At 47.5% G+C, this 17,313-nt stretch overlaps 1 protein-coding gene across 9 annotated transcripts in view; it reads right to left on the reverse strand.

Annotated features, from left to right (window-relative positions):
* The window catches only part of LOC105497437 (OCA2 melanosomal transmembrane protein), a 387,654-nt gene that overhangs the window by 233,181 nt on the left and 137,160 nt on the right, over positions 1 to 17,313 (reverse strand). For all 9 annotated transcript variants that reach the window (XM_071067306.1, XM_011768534.3, XM_071067305.1 and 6 more), the window contains 3 exons: positions 11,628 to 11,775; positions 9,201 to 9,258; positions 5,688 to 5,796 (listed from right to left, as the gene is read on the reverse strand). In XM_071067306.1, coding sequence (XP_070923407.1) covers positions 5,688 to 5,796; positions 9,201 to 9,258; positions 11,628 to 11,775 — 315 coding nt within the window. The remainder of the gene's footprint in view (positions 1 to 5,687; positions 5,797 to 9,200; positions 9,259 to 11,627; positions 11,776 to 17,313) is intronic.

Here is a 17,313-nt window from a genome sequence, read left to right on the forward strand (position 1 = left end):
TTACATCATATCCAAAATTCAGTATGCTCACTGAATTATCTTTCTAAAACCACAAAAAAATCTGAATTTTGAAACTTCTGGGGCTCAGAAAGCAATACCCCAAAATGAAGGTCTCGGAAGCATTAAAGCAAGTTAACGATGGCCTGAGAAGGACTCTGGGCTTCTGTATTTGAGTCCTTGTGATGAACCGTAACCTAGCTTAACAGTTAGACAAAGTGAAAGCCTATCATAACAGTATGCAACTCTAACAATGGCCGAGTGTCGGCCAGTCCCCACAGCCATACTTCAACCACTCATAGGCTGCTGAATGTTCAAACTGTGTTCAAATAAGGCAACCGCCGGGCTGTAACCAATCTCACTGTTTCTGTACCTCACTTCTGACTCCCGTACGTCATTTTACCTTTTTTGTCTATAAGTTTGTTCTGACCAAAGGCACCCCTGGAGTCTCTTAGACTTGTTAGTCTCATTAGAGCCTTGATGAGCAGTTTCCACAGTAAATCTGCTGTGATTCTGGGGGCTGTCCGATTTGCAAATCATTCATTGTTCAATTAAACTCCTTTAAATTTAATTCAGCTGAAGTTTTTGTTTCATCAGAAGAAAGTTTTCTCTGCCCTCCTCCTGCCTGCCCATCTCTCAGTCCCATTCTCCCCCGAGGCTGCCAAAAAAACTAGAATCCCTCTTTCCCAAGGCAGGTCATAGAAACCAGAACTCTTTTCTCCAAAGCCAGCCATAAAACCTAAAGTGTTATTCTCATTGTATCCCCCCGCCTTTCTGTGTGAAAACCAGCCATGAAGAAACGGTCTGGCCTGCCTTGTTTGACCGTAGGTCCTACGACCCCATTCCAGAGAGGGGCCTGCCCCACACCCAGAAAGAAGGAGTGCTGCTCAGACAGGCCAGCAAGATTCTGGACATACAGGCCCTGCTGGGGTTCCCACGCAGCCTATCAGCACCCAGTCATACCCCTTTTTCTCCAATCCCATTTCTACCCAGCTCTCCACACTTGGTTGAACCTAAATATTAACATGGTCAATGTCTCCTGTATCTCTGGGTCTTCATTCTGAAGATTCTTGTGTACGCACGTTAAATAAATGTGTGCACCTTTTCTCCTATTACTCTGCCTGCTGTTAGTTGTTTTTTCAGCGAAACTCAAGAGGCCCCAAGGGGAAAAGTCTCCCTTGGCCCCCACGAAACCATCTGGCACCAAGGGCCTCACGCAGGGACTGCAGACCGCGGCGGAGCCGGCGCCCAGGCTGGGCTCGGTCCTGCGTGCTGTGAGGTGATGGTCCCTGCACGTCGGAAGCCACCTCTTTGCCGGATGGGTGTGAACTGTGACCCCGGCCCTTGCTCACCCTTCTTTGCCATTGTGCCACCTCTTGCACACCCCTGGGTCCCTCAGGGCTCTCCTGTCACCACAGCCAGCTCCACGTGGCCTGACCACCCTCACACAGATGCACCCAGAAGGCCTGCCCTGGAGCCCATGCCCTGATGCCTTCTCCGCCTGGGCCGCCCTGTGGGTGTGGTCGCACGGCCTCGGCACATGCAGCTGGACACATGCACTCTGGCATCCCACGGGAAGGAGCTGAGACCAATGGGCCATGCGCATCAGCCAGTAAACATTCCTTCCTGCTCTACTCAACCCCACAAACAGCCCTGAGATGCACTTGGTACCTCCACTCAGACAGCCCTGCAGGATGGAGCTCCAGTGGCCTGTCACAAAGGCCAGCACGCTGGGGCAGTGGTGCCTGCGCTGGCTCTCCTCACTGCCCGGCCCCCATCCCTCACTCCTCTTCCCTGGGATGAAGCTCCTGGATGAAGAACACACATGTGAGCCTTTGCCTCAGGCTGTGCCCCTGACTGGGTCAGCCACATAGGAAATTCCCACAATAGTTAAGTTGGAATCTGCGAGCAGTAACAAGAAGTTTGTTCGAAAATCCTTTAAACCTACACCTTGCTTCTATTAATGAACCAGGCATTAGCACCAGGCACCAGGAAGGGGAAATGCAGGCACACGGACCAGGTCCTTGAGTCTAACTGGGAAGGGGGAGGTCAGAAGACAGAGGAGGAAAGAAATCAAGAGAATGTATTTACGGTTTGCAGAAGGTGCTGTGGAACTCCAGGGGGATTCTCACTGTTCCATGTGCTAGTCAGGGTGCAAGGCAGCTGGAACTCCCATACATGCTGTGGGAACGCAAAGGGGTTGGCCTCACTAGAAAACGGGGTGGCAGTTTCTTTTAAAATAAAATCCACACCCACCGTATGACACAGCAGTGCCACTCTAGAGAAGGAAATCAACCCAGAGAATAAAAACCGAAGTTCACAGAAAACCATGTACTCAGAAGTGTCTAGAGTAGTTTTTTGGGTTTGTTTTTGTTTTTGTTTTTCTGAAATAGGGTCTGGCTCTGTCACTGAGGCTGGAGTGCAGTGGTGGGATCTCAGCTCACTGCAACCTCCACCTCCCAGGCTCAAGCAATCCTCCTGCCTCAGCCTCCCAAGTAGCTGGGACTACAGGCACACACTATCACGCCCAGCTAATTTTTGTATTTTTTGTAGAGACGGGATTCTGCCATGTTGCCCAGGCCGGTCTCGAACTCCTGGGCTCAAGCAGTCCACCCTCCTTGGCTTTTCAAAGTGCTGGGATTACAGGCGTGAGCCACCACGCCCAGCCAAATGCAATGAGCTACTGATGCACAGAGTAACTTGGGTGCACCACAGAGGCATTACGCTGTGTGAGACAAGCCAGTCTCGACCGGTGGCGTACGATCCGATTCTGTGTATACGGCAGCCCCAAAAACACAAGACCATAGGGATGGAGACAAGATTAGTCCTTGCCAGGACCGGGGGAGGGTGGCCACGAAAGAACAGCTGAGAAAGGTCTGTAACAGAGCTGTCCTGTACTCTGACTGCAGTGGCAGTTACATAAATCTACTTATGTGTTAAAATCCATAGAAAGCTACATCCAAAGGAAAAGTCAGTTTTGCTCTATGATAATTAAAAAAAAAAAAAACAAAGAGAAAGAGTCAATGCTGTGTCTAGTTTAGGATTCCTAAATGAAGGAATGTTATCTGATGTCACATTTTGTTTCATAACGCGTTATTTTTTCATGACAGCACCCTGTGTTATATGCAATTACATTGTGTTATAATGTCACGTAGTGGACAGTGTGTGTACTGTATTAGATGATGTCATGTGTTACATCATGCACATCGTGTGATATGACGTCACTTCATGTTATATGACATCACATTGAACAAGGTCCAACTTACACAGCAGGACACACTGAAAACAGAACTCCTGGCCAAGCGTAGTGGCTCATGCCTATAATCCCAGCACTTTGGGAGGCTGAGGTGGGAGGATCACCTGAGGTCAGCAGTTTGAGATCCGTCTGGCCAACACAGTGAAACTCCAGCTCTACTAAAACTACAAAAATTAGCCGGGGGTGGTGGCGCATTCCCGTAATCCCAGCTACTTTGGAGGCTGAGGCACGAGAATTGCTTGAGCCCAGGAGGCAGAGCCTGCACTGAGCTGAGCCTCCACTGCACTCCAGCCTGAGCAACAGAGTGAGACTCTGTCTCAAAAATATTTTAAAAAAACACTGTTACATGTAAAAAAATTAAAAAGAAAACAGAACTTCGCCAAAGATAAATGATCACGTTGCTACTGGCTGAAGCCCTGGGAAGATCTTGTGTCCATTTTGCCCCCGTTCTATCAGAAAAGTTCTTATCACTCCAAGGAAACTGTATTCCATTAAAATATATGCCAATCAAACTCTTCTCCTAGTCAACCTAACTTATCTTGATGAATATGCAAATATCTGGATCCCCAGATAAAATCACCTGAACGCAAACCCCAACTAAAAACAAAACAGGATTTAAAAGCAGAAAATAAACATGACCATCATCCACAGATGTAACAACCACACAAAAGGAGATGAGACATTTTGTAAAACAATGTAGACTTCCCGGCTAAAAGTTTCATAGTAACCAAGATTTTTAAAGTCCATATAGTTAAAGATGTGACTTTAAGTATTATTGTTTTTTATACAAGGACTGTTGCCAAATGTTAATAAAATTGAATGCAAGCTCTTGTATCTTTTTAGTTTTTAAAATGCCTGCTATGTTCTTCTAAAGTAGACTCTCAAATAAGGAGCAAAATTATCTGTGAACACCTAATGGAACCTCTCTGCCCACAAAACACTAGTTTTTTAAATGTGTTTAATTACCAGTGGTGACTACCTAACATTCTTTTAGTCATTAGGTTTCTAATGTTAAAATTACATTCGGCCTGAGGTGTAATGAAAAATAATTACACTGCAGCAATTTCTAGATGTAGTCCACCAAATACAATTGAAATTCACAGTACCGTTACCACTTCAGCTTTGGATCATTACCTCATCAGGATTCTAAGCAGACCGGCTCTCAGGTGTGGATATATAATACCTGCCAGCTTGAACCAAGCCCAGGACACCTGGCAAGTCGGATTTGAAATTATCAAGGGAAAGAAATTGAGGGGCTGTGAATACATAACATAAAGCTGGACCTCCAGTCAAAAGCACGTACATCATGTGTTGTATGAGAATCTAGAAATGTGGCTTTTTTACATAAGAGAAAAGGAAAATCAACTTCTGGCCCATGAATTTCTGATGGTTTCCAGGAACCCCAGAAGCAATGATGTGGTGCGAATCACTGAAGCTTGCGGCATTATCCATCTATTTTACACAATTAAGAGGCTTCGCTTTCTATGGCAGCTGCACTCCTCAAATTTCACAGTGAATCAAGGTTTTATACAAAATAAGATAAAAGTTGGATATTTTAACCATCTTAGCAGAATTCACTTTTGAAGGAAAACTATGGGTAAAGCTTTGGTAAAAGAAAAGACTATGACCCCACCTCAAATTTATGCTTCTTATAAACCTACACTTTCATGTGGGTGGGTTTTGTTTTGTTTTCAATAAGGACACCAATGGAGATAACTGTGAAATTGACAAACGCCTAGGAGAATGGAGAACGTTTATGGAGGGTGGAGAAGGCCAGGGGTTGACAAGCTCTGTGGTGAGCTCCCCCTGAGGGAGCCACATCTCAGGTGGGGACAGGTCCTGGCCATGACACAGGCTAGAGAAAGTGGAGAGGTCTGAGAGCCATGGGTGTGGTGAAAGTGGGAGAAGAGAAACCAACAGTGGCTGGTGGGAGAACAGTTTCATGGGCCAGATGCACCCTCAGTCGAGGCAAGTGGGCCCTGCAGAGTGCTGACCATTCGCCAGGGCTCTCCCGAGCTCCTGAACAGGCTGTCACCTAACTGGCACGGCAGGCGGCACAGAGGGCAGCGCTGGCCTTGCCCATGTGGCTCCTGTCTCTTCTGGGAACCATGTAGAGATGTGGTTATTAACTACAATAGACAGGACAGGGCCCACTCTACATTCCTCCTCATGGGCATCCCTGGAGGGGCCGAGGACCCATGGCACAGAGTCTAAGGGGCTGGAGATGCATCTCTCTCTCCCTCCCTCCTGCCCAGGAAACCAAAAGGAAAGGCGCCTTCTTCCCAGGGCCGGCTGCCCACCCTCCATCTCAAACCTCTCTGGCCTCCCACCAGCCCAGCTGCCCGTGGGTGATGTCAGTGTCTGGGAACAGACTCTGAAACGTTCCCATCCAGAACGTGACAAAGCCTATGAACAAAAGCTAAATTAGACTCACCAAGATCAAGATGAATGCCAGGGACAAACGAATTGAGGAAAAACATGAAGATAACAAATCCCAACACGGTCAGGCATTTGGCGAGCAGGATCCCGTCGGATATCCTATGCTGTAAGAGAGAAACCACAGCTCACTGTCTCTGCACAACGTTCTGACTCCTGCAGGGCGTCATAACCTACGCAACTGGAATCATGACAGATTGCACGATGATGAAAAATGTGACCTCTCAAACTTGAAAGAAAATGACAAAGTACTGTGTTACAAGGAAAACCGTACAGATTCAGGATTACTGCATTCAAAATCTTTATGAAAGATAGACACAGCAGATGTCAAGAGTAGAACAGCCCTGTTATGAAACACCTGGCCAGCAGGTATCAGAGGATGACGGGGCATTTCTACAGGCACCTGTGGTGGCAGCGCCGTCTTCACTGTTCCTTTCCCTACCATGCCAAGCATACAGGCAGGGCAATGAGGCTGAGCCTTCTCACGGAACTGTGACTCCCAGATAAGGCTCTGGCCATGCTCTTGACATGACATGCACGAGGCCCTTGGAACGCAGGTGGTGCACTCAGCGCTGGGATGACACCCACGGGAATCCGCCCAGTCACAGGGGAAGGGCAGGCCCTGAGGCATCTCATCCTCTGCAAGGCCTCCATCAACCTGGGGGTCAGCACAAGACAGGGCTCTCCCTGTGAGGCCTCAAGGGTACTGTGCCCCACAGGCCACGGCTGCAGGGGGCCAGGGCAGGGAAGCATGCACAGATGGGCACCTGGTTGGCCTGCCCTGTCAACCAGGTCTCCGTGGAGACAGAGTCTGGCTCTGTCACCCAGGCTGGAGTGCAGTGGCACAGTCTCGGCTCAACGCAACCTCCGCCTCCCAGGCTCAGGTGATCCTCCTACCTCAGCCTGCCTCCCAAGTAGCTGGGACTACAGGTGTGCACCACCATGCCCAGCTAGTTTTTGTATTTTTAGTAGAGACAGGGTTTCACCACGTTTCCCAGGCTGGTCTTGAACTCCTGGGCTCAAGCAATGCTCCCACCTCTGCCTCCCAAAGCGCTGAGATTACAGGCGTGAGCCACCACACCTGGCAAGCATCAGATCCTTTCTTGAGTCTGGTCCCACCAGCACACCTGTCCACCCATCTGTCTACCCACCAGCACACCTGTCCGCCCATCTGTCTACCCACCAGCACACCTGTCCGCCCATCTGTCTACCCACCAGCACACCTGTCCGCCCATCTGTCTACCCACCAGCACACCTGTCCGCCCATCTGTCTACCCACCAGCACACCTGTCCGCCCATCTGTCTACCCACCAGCACACCTGTCCGCCCATCTGTCTACCCACCAGCACACCTGTCCGCCCATCTGTCTACCCACCAGCACACCTGTCCGCCCATCTGTCTACCCACCAGCACACCTGTCCGCCCATCTGTCTACCCACCAGCACACCTGTCCGCCCATCTGTCTACCCACCAGCACACCTGTCCGCCCATCTGTCTAGTCTGTCTAGGTGGATAGATGCAGACAGCAATGATGACGGGTGTTGACATCTGTAGCTTTGTAGATGCAGGTGGATCTAGACATCTGTCATCACAGCAATCTACAGCTATCTGGATTTGGACAGATACAGACATGTAGATATAGACACACAGAGGTAGAGCTAGAACTACAGAGAGATTTTCTCTCTTGCTTCCTCTGGTCACATAGGTAAAGCTGCTGCCATCGAAAACACATGTAAGCCCCTCCGTGTCACAACAGCTCTGACACAGCCCCTCCACCATGTGCAGTGAGGCCACTGGTGAGCATCTGCCCCTCTCTGCCCACTGCAAAGGCTCATGGCTCGGCCAGCCCCTTCTCATCCTCCCCGTCACCCCTCTGGGGAAGGCTGATGTTCCTGCATGATTCTGTGCTGAACAATCAGGATCACAGGAGCATGGCAGGAAAAGGATTTGAAATGCACAGAGGAGAGTGACGTGGGTTCTCACCAGGCTTTGAAGGGAGGCACTGCAAACCTTCCCTGAGGTTGCAGCAACCACAGAAAGCGGCTATTGCCACGGCCAGTGCGAAGATCGGAGGTGGAGGAGCGGGCAGGTCCAAGAGCATTCCAGCATCCTGCAGCTCACGGAAGTGGAGAGTTTTCGGGCGGCATTCACATTCGCTCCTTCTAGATACCTGAGGTCATTTCTTTTTCTTTTTTTATTTCAATAGGTTTTGGGAAGACAGGTGGTGTTTGATTATATGGATAAGTTCTTTAGTGGTGATTTCTGAGATTTTTGGTGCTCCCATCGCCTGAGCAGTGTACGCAGTACCCAATGTGTAGTCTTTTATCCCTCGCCCCACTCCCACCCTCCCCCCAAGTACCCAAAGTCTATCATATCATTCTCATGCCTTTGTGTCCTTGTAGCTTGGCTCCCACTTATAAGTGAGAACATACGATGTTTGGTTTTCCATTCCGGAGTTACTTCACTGGTCTCCAAGTCCATCCAGGTTGCTGTGAATGCCATTATTTCATTCCTTTCTATGGCTGAGTAGTATTCCACGGCACGTACACACACCACCCCCTAGGGTCGCTTCTGTCAGAATTCTTAGATGTGATACAGGGATGCTGCCAAGGCTTCCCTCTCCATTTCATCTCACCGCAGTCCTCGTGCAGGTGCACAGAGAGGCACACAGTTCTTCTCCAGCTCACGACTAAAACACCACAATCTAGCAAAGCAGGCACAATCTGTATGAACTTGGGGCCTGCAAGAATATCACAGCTACACCTTTCTTTTCTAACCCTGACCGCCTACATAGGACAGAGTGTGAAGGCACTGAGGCACCTCATCAGATCGCATCCAACATCTTTATGGAAAATAGACACGAGAGACGTGAGGTGTGCTGAAGCCCCGTTAGGAAACACCTGACTCGCACGTAGAGTGTGCCCGTCACAATTAGAGCGGGTGTTCAGTCTCTCCCTAGAAGATAAACCACACAGATCTGAAACGTCAGCGAGATGCAGATGACTCCCAGCAGAGCTCTCTCGACTGGGTAGGGGCCCTCTGTGCTCATAAATGGGCTAAGAAAGAGCCAAAAAAAAAAAACAAAGCTCTGCCCCAAGAAGTCGGAGCCGTCGGCAGGACACTCACGCATCCTATGTCCGTCCCTAAAGCTGCTCCACTTCACGCAGCACGCCTCGCCGTCCCCTCAAAGTGTGAACTCGGGCCTGCCCTTCGGGGCCAGGAGAGGGCTGGTGGTCAGGGACACCCGCTCAGAGGGCAGGCCCCGCAACGCGCAGGGAAAGGGAAAGGCCCTACGAAGACGCTCGCTTTCCACGTCCTGACAAGATCAGCCTGCTGTCTCCGGAAAACATTTCTCCCCATTCACTCAAACATATAAATTGCAATGTCTTGTGTACGACCACAGAAATAAAAAGAGAAACGGCGTTCAGTCATGTGAGGGAAAGGAAAGGCATTGCTCACTCTCTTCTTGGAGAACCGAATCAGAAATCCCTGAGAAAAGAAAGCTGCGTACCTTTTTCTGGAGTTCCTGGATATTGGTCTCCCAATTTTTGTCCTCCTGTGAGATCTGTCTGAAAGAGAAAAGAAGAGACTCGTTACTTCCCTGGTCACGTGGAGCAGCAGCCCCAGCACTTCGTCCCTGGACGCCGTCTGCGACATGGCCTGGTAGGACTAGTCATGGGGGGTCAGTGGGCTTCACTGGTTGGCTGGAAAGGGCGCTCACTCTATCTTTTCCCAAAAAAAATACATATAATGGCCTGAATGACGAAAGAAGTGTGTGTGAGGAGGTGTGTGGGACAGCTTGCACATGGGACGCTTCATGAAAACCCCACATCAGCACACGGACAAAGGCAGCGACCGTCAGCCTCTTTATTTTCCTCTTTACGTGCACTTCTACGTTCCCGAATCTCTTTGTTTCCAAGATGAGGGCACTGAACCTGTACAACTCTTACAACCAACTAAAGAAAAACATGGTAAAAGAAATGTCACTTGCTTTAACGTTGATTTTCATCAATCAGTGATCACTTCTACGCCTGAAATCCGAGGACTTTGGGAGGCCGAGGGGGAAGGATCGCTTGAGGTCAGTGGTTGGGGAAGATCGGCTTTGAAGGCTTTTCTGTCTGTGCTGCTTCTGCTGGGGTGGTCTCCTCCCGCCTGTTTCAGCCCCTTTAGTGGCTCCCACTTGCCTCTCCTTTTCCATGTTTCTGACTCAGCCCACCCTCCTGGCTGACTTCCTCCTTCACCAATTAGGGAAAAGGGGCTGCACAATGAAGAATGCAGTTTTAGTATCAAAGGAGGCTGACCTCACAGCCGGTCTGGGCCGCAAAGAATCACAGCAAACACAGTCGAATGATTCTGAGGACAATTTTTAAAAAGAAAATGTAAAAATAAGACCTGCAGGGGGGCATGGTGACCACACCCATAATCCCAGTACTTTGGGAGGCCAAGGCGGGCAGATCACCTGAGGTTGGGAGTTTGAGACCAGCCTGACCAACGTGGAGAAACCCCGTCTCTACTAAAAACACAAAATCAGCCAGGCGGGTTGGCACCTGCCTGTAATCCCAGCTACTTGGGAGGCTGAGGCAGGAGAACTGCTTGAACCCAGGAGGTAAAGGAGGCAGAGGCTGCGGTGAGCCGAGATCATGCCACTGCACTCCAGCCTGGTCAAGAAGAGCTAAACTCTGTCTCAAAAAAATAAAAAAATAAAACCTGCAGAGCCCAACCTTGCCTTAGGACACCTTCATGGTAATCTGCTTCTCAGCAACTGTGTGGCCTTGGGAAGCCACGCCCTCCCCAGGTCTCAGTTTCCCCATGTGTGACTGACACCAGATGAGCTGATGGGAACGTGGTGAGCCTCGGAGCCCACGTTTCCTCATGTTTGTAACCTGAGATGCACTAAGTGTGTCTTTAACACCCAACACCAGGACAATTTACTCTACCTCTAATTTATAAAGCGTCTTCCTCTAAGATCTGCGCCTGCTCCCAAAGGTGGTCATTTTTTCCCCAGCCTGCAACTCAGAGCCTCCCTGTGGCCTGAGGACACTGGTCCTGCTGCTCCAGCACTGCTGGGCGAGGTGGGTCCTGGGCCAGGGATGGAGCCAATGCCACAGAGCCAGCACTTCCTCCCGGGATTGTGTGGGACTCTGTGGGAATGCCTGGGAATCCTCCCACCAACAGCCAGACCCTGAGACACCCATGCAGGGCGACCCCTCAGGGCTCAGCAAATGGCAACATGCAAGACCATTGTAGACTTTGTTCATAAGGGTTCACATTTCCCTTTGCCTAGATGGACACCTCCACCCACTCGTAGCTCAGCTGTGGGGACGCTTCCGCTTCGGCATCCCTTGGGGGGTCACCAGGCTCCCGCTTCTTCTGTCTGAGCTTCCAGAACAAAGACTGCTTGGAACTCAGCACCATGTCACAGCAAGGAGAAAAAACACCAATTCATGGTTACCCTTTAAGTCCCAGCTTCGATTAACAACAAATGCCAGGAAACAATTTGAGTGGGGCTTTCATAGTCTTTCGGGTGCCTGAAAATCAACTACTGGCAGAATATTTTGTCCGATTAGTCTTTGCGTTAATGGTTTTTTGTTTTTGTCATGCAACAATTACCATGTGGAGAGATGGGACAGCCCAGCGGTTGAGACTGTGAGCTCCATCCCCAGGCACCACTCCTTCCAAGCTGCACAACCCTGGGCACGCTGCTCAAACTCTGAGCCTCTGGTTTTGTGTTTCATTTTGTTTTGTTTTGTTTTTGTCCTTAAACTCGGCTGTGTACCCCCTGCAGAGCTCAGTGAGGGTTAGATAAAATGCACTTAGCACAGTGTGTGTCACCTAAAAATCACATATTAGTATACAGCTAGTGTCGCTGTTTTGTAGGGCCATGGAACGTTCTGCTGCACACCGGCACAGTCTGAGCAGCACCCCGCCCGCCCCGTACCTGTGGAAGGTGTGCAGCCTCCGGGTGAGCAGGTGCTCCAGGGCCAACACCTTCCCCAGCAGCAGGCGGCGCACGGCAGTCTCCTCGCGGCTGGCCGGGCTGATGCGCTGAGCGGTCAGGCGCCAGACGTGAATCTCGTGCTTCAGTTCTGCAGAGAAACAAAAGGGAAACTTGAGTCTCCCACGACCTCAGACATCAGCAACACCCTCCTCTGCTCCCCACACAGCTGAGGCCTGACAGAGCAGACACACACTCAAGACGTGCAGGTAGCCCAGGGTCACCCAGAGCTTCTCAGCACCCGAGCTATTGCCATGCAGCCCAGATGACAAAGCTGACATGTAAAAATTATCACAAAAGCGAAGTAAGGCCATTTCAACCCTTTCCGTGAAGAATAAATTCCTTTCTTGAACAAACACATCAAAGCTAGCGCCCAACAACCTTTTCCCCTTCTTGCAGGAAATATTTCGGATCTGCTTCCAGCCAAAATCTAGACATTACCCAATCTTTGAGGGGGTTTCAGGAGCAGATCTAGTGACAACTGAAAACACAAGTGTAATTCTCAGGAGAAGGTGCTCAGGGCTCCCAGCAGGGCATCTGGTAAGCGGCAAAAGAAGACAGGGAGGCGCCCTCCAACCAGGCCCCACTGAGCCTCTAACACAGGCGAGAGAGGTAGACGACCTGAGGAAATGCTGAAATCTACAGAACGAGCAGAATTTTCACCCATCACTGAATTCAGACACCTTCTGATAGAGAAGAGTAGAGAGAAATGATGTGTCAATTCATGGCCTCTTAAGATATTCAAATATTTCATCCTGGCTAACACGGTGAAACCCTGTCTCTACTAAAAAATACAAAAAAAAAAAAACTAGCCGGGCGAGGTGGCGGGCGCCTGTAGTCCCAGCTACTCGGGAGGCTGAGGCAGGAGAATGGTGGGAACCCAGGAGGCGGAGCTTGCAGTGAGCTGAGATCCGGCCACTGCACTCCAGCCTGGGCGACAGAGCGAGGCTCTGTCTCAAAAAAAAAAAAAAAAGATATTCAAATATTTCATGAAAACCTACATTTAACCTCTATTTTACTGTTAAAAACATGACATGTTTCTTGAAATATCCATTAAAAGAATATAAGAAAGCACAATATTTTCATGAACCACCCCTTACGTGCAATGCCCCACACTACCTATCACACGAATTAAAGATGAAAAGACAAAGCCTTTCAAGCAAGCGCTGGGGCACCGGAAGAGCAGCTCGGGGCAGATTCAAGGCGATCACCCAAAGACCCGGGAAGCAGCACGGACACGGTGGGTTCAGTGGAAAGCGAAAATGCCACCTTTCAGCCCCTTCTGCTCAGGACGCGAGTGCTCCTCACCCACGGCATGGCAGACCTACTGCAACAACAAAGACGAGTTAGGCAGAGGGAGGCAGTCTGGAAACGAAGCATGCGGAGACTCAGAGAGAACGCGCAGAGCCTGGGAGCACCAGACTATTCCAGTTAGCACACGGCTTTCTCTAAAGCTTCAGCCCTACCAAGATGAAACCTTTAGAACTAAGATACATAATATGTTTTCATTCAGCACATATCGATGCTTTGTAGCTTTACTAAAATAAAAGGAACTTGGGTATAATTCACAGGCCTCTTCAGAGAAACAGATCCATCATTTCCTCTTGAAAAGTCTCACACTTCGTTAAACCACCTATGAGGCTATGATAACATAAAAAGAAAGGGGAAGAGGAAGTGAAGGAAAAAACTAATGAACTCACTCTCTGAAACACTGAACACAAAACACCATCTGTGGAAGGTCTCCAGTGTGAGTTCAGACAGAGCTAGTATTTCACCCAGTGCTCTAAATGTTGCTAAAACCCCGTCCATAAAGTACCAGAGACTCTCCAGCCGTTCTCTAAAGGCATCGCCATGAAGGGCCACTTTCTGAAGCAGCTCGTCAGCTTTAAAAGGCTCACACCTCTGCATGGTTCATCTCTGGTGCCAGCTGCTGGGTGCAGGCTGGAAGTCTCTCCACGCCTTTATGTTGGAGAAGCAGAGCCTGGGAACCAAGGCTGTGTTGGTGGAGCTGGCCTTCCAGTCCCTATGCAACGAATGCAGGTGCTTACTCTCCAGGGGAGCCTCAGCCACCTCAGTGTGCACCCAGCACTTACCTGCCTTCTAACCCATCAAACCAAAAAGGATGTGCTGCTCTACTCAGATCAGCCCACGCATTAATACTCAGGTAATACGCTTTTGTCTTCCTAGTTGTGGAATGTAATACACAAATTAGGAAGGAATTTAGTAGGGAGGGATTTTGCCCAGGAAAAGGGAGCTCACTCCATTCACCCAGAACTCAGTTTACCAAAACCTGTCCACGTATCAGTTCCCAGGCTTCCTCTGCACCTCCTCTTCATTTCCCCACCCTGTCTACTCTGCCGAGGTCCAAGACCACAGACCCAGCTGGCTACCAATATTTCCCTCTGAACCGTGTGCTGCAAACTCATAGCTGAACACTTTATCTTCCTCCCATAAAGTCTCTCTCCTACCCTTACCTGCTTAGTTTTTATATAATGCAATTGTTCTTCCAGGAACACAAGACTGAAATGTCATCCTGGTCTTGTCAATGTCATTCTCTTTTATATTTCCACATTAACATTATTGTGTCACAGGTGTCAGATCTGTGTTTGATGCTAAAGGATAAAATTTAATTGGTAAGTTACAAGATGGCCCTCCAAAACTGGAAAGAGATGTAAGATAAATCATAAATAAACATATGCTAGGGCAGTGTGAGCCTCAGGAGCAGCCCAGGATATGCTGGCACAGCTCTTGCCTCGTCTGCTTCTTCCTGTCCTAGGTTACCTGCTTGTCCAGGCCTCACCCTCTCACATTTCTTAATTCTTACTGTTCCTTAGTAACCTTTAACTACAGTCACTTCCTACCAATCTGCCCCTGGTTAATCATAAAACACCACTTGTTGTATCTATCTATCTCAGGCCTTTAATCCTAGCACTTTGGGAGGCCGAGGCAAGCGGATCACCTGAGGTTGAGAGTTCAAGACTAGCCTGGCCAATATGGTGAAACCCCTTCTCTACTAAAAATACAAAAAAATTACTGGGCATGGTGGCAGGCGCCAGTAATCTCAGCTACTTGGGAGACTGAGGTGGGAGAATTGCTTGAACCCAGGAAGTGGAGGTTGCAGTGAGCCAAGACTGTGCCACTCCACTCTAGCCTGGGCACAACAGAGCAAGGATCCATCTCAAAAAAAGGAAAATGGCAACAAAAGCCAAAATTGACAAATGGGATCTAATTAAACTAAAGAGCTTCTGCACGGCAAAAGAAACTATCATCAGAGTGAATGGGCAACCTACAGAATGGGAGAAAATTTTTGCAATCTATCCATCTGACAAACGGCTAATATCCAGAATCTACAAAGAACTTAAACAAATTTACAAGAAAAAAACAAACAACCCCATCAAAAAGCAAAGGATATGAATAGACACTCCTCAAAAGAAGACATTTATGCAGTAAACACATGAAAAAAGCTCATTATCACTGGTCAGTAGAGAAATGGCAAATCAAAACCACAATGAGATACCATCTCGCACCAGTTAGAATGGTGATCATTAAAAAGTCAGGAAACAACAGATGCTGGAGAGGATGTGGAGAAATAAGAATGCTTTTACACTGTTGGTGGGAGTGTAAATTAGTTCAACCATTGTGGAAGACAGTGTGGCAATTCCTCAAGGATCTAGAACCAGAAATACCATTTGACCCAGCGATCCCATTACTGGGTATATACCCAAAGGATTATAAATCATTCTACTATAAAGACACATGCACACATATGTTGACTGCAGCACTGTTCACAAGAGCAAAGACTTGGAACCAACCCAAATGCGCATCAATGACAGACTGGATAAAGAAAATGTGGCACGTACACCATGGAATACTATCCAGCTATAAAAAAGTATGAGTTCATGTCCTTTGCAGGGACGTGGATGAAGCTGGAAACTATCATTCTCAGCAAACTAACACAGCAACAGAAAACCAAACACTGCATGTTCTCACTCATAAGTGGGAGTTGAACAATGAGAACACATGGACACAGGGAGGGGAACATCACATACCGGGGCCCGTCAGTGGGTGGGAGACTAGGGGAGGGATAGCACTAGGAGCATTCGGAGAAATACCTAATGTAGATGACAGGTTGATGGGTACAGCAAACCACCATGGCACATGTATACCTATGTAACAAACTTGCATGTTCTGCAAATGTAGCACAGAACTTAAAGTGTAATTAAAAAATAAAATAAATAAAAATAATTAATTTTTTTAAATTAATTAATTAAAATAATAAATCTCTCTATCACCTTCCTAGATGATCAGAAGATAACTGATATCTAGCTATTATCTTCCTAGATCTATCATTTCCTAGATTAGATGACAGATTATAGATAGATAAAGAGATGACAGATAGATAAATTCCTCCTTTCAAACAACCAGTAGTTCCCTGTGGCCTCCAGAATAGAGCTAAAGATGTCAAAGATCTTCAGAGAAGACTCAAAACCCCAAAGGACCAGCACCATTGTGCTGATTCTGCCATAGAAGTTTCAACTCTTTGTCTTTGCCACTCTAGCCTCTTACTAGGAGACATCGTCAGATATCCCATCTCTTACCTCTCTATCAGCCTCTATCTTTCTGAGCTTCTCAACCAACTTCTGATGGTATTACTTAAGAGTGGCCACATACACGTTTCAAACAGGCAAAGAAAGTGCCGTGTGGGATGCAGTCTCACACAGGAGGTGATGGCTTCCAGGGAAGCCTAGAGTAGGAGCTCAGAGCTAGGAATCTCAGGAGAAGCAGCCTAGGCCAGAAAGACAGAAATGGAACTATACTAGTGTTAAGTTCATCTACTGTATGCTAGGTAGTATAATATCGCTTAAAGTTAGTGGTATAATAGTCACTAAAATCATAAAACAGAATTAAAGCCCAAAAAAGTAACAACCAAAAGAGGAGAAAATATAGAATATATTTAAATAATTAATTCAAAAGAAGGCATAAATGAAGAGAATAGTAATAAAGAAGCACAAATATAAAACAATAATATGTTACACTTCAATCACATCACTAAGCACATTAAATATAAATGTCTAAGAGACAGACTATCAGAGTAGATAAAAAAGCAAGATGCAAATATATGCTGCTTACAAGAACTGTACTTTAAAGACATACATAAGTTAAAAGTAAAAAGATGGAAAAAGATATACCACACTAACACTAGTCAAGAGAAAAATGAAATTGTTATATCAACAACAAAGTATATTTCAGAGCAAAGAATATTAATATGGATCATGAAGATTGTTTTTATAATAATAAAGGTGTTAATTCATCAATATGAAAGAACAATCCTAAATATTTATGTGCCCTAATAGTAAACTTTTAAAATGCATAAAGCAAAATGATAGAATTACAAAGAGAAATAAACAAATCTATAATCACCCTTAGACACGTCTGTATCCATCTCTCAATAATTAATAAAACAAGTAGATAGAAAATCAGCAGGGACGTAGAATACTTGAATAACATTATCAGCCAATCTGACTTAAGCTACATAATTGACATCATTGAACATTCCTCCCAACAAGAGCAGAATACATTTTCATTTCCAGTACACACAGAACAGTTACAAAGGTAGACCACATTCTAT

The sequence above is a fragment of the Macaca nemestrina genome, chromosome 7, assembly GCF_043159975.1.
Source record: "Macaca nemestrina isolate mMacNem1 chromosome 7, mMacNem.hap1, whole genome shotgun sequence".
In the NCBI taxonomy this organism is placed as follows: domain Eukaryota; kingdom Metazoa; phylum Chordata; class Mammalia; order Primates; family Cercopithecidae; genus Macaca; species Macaca nemestrina.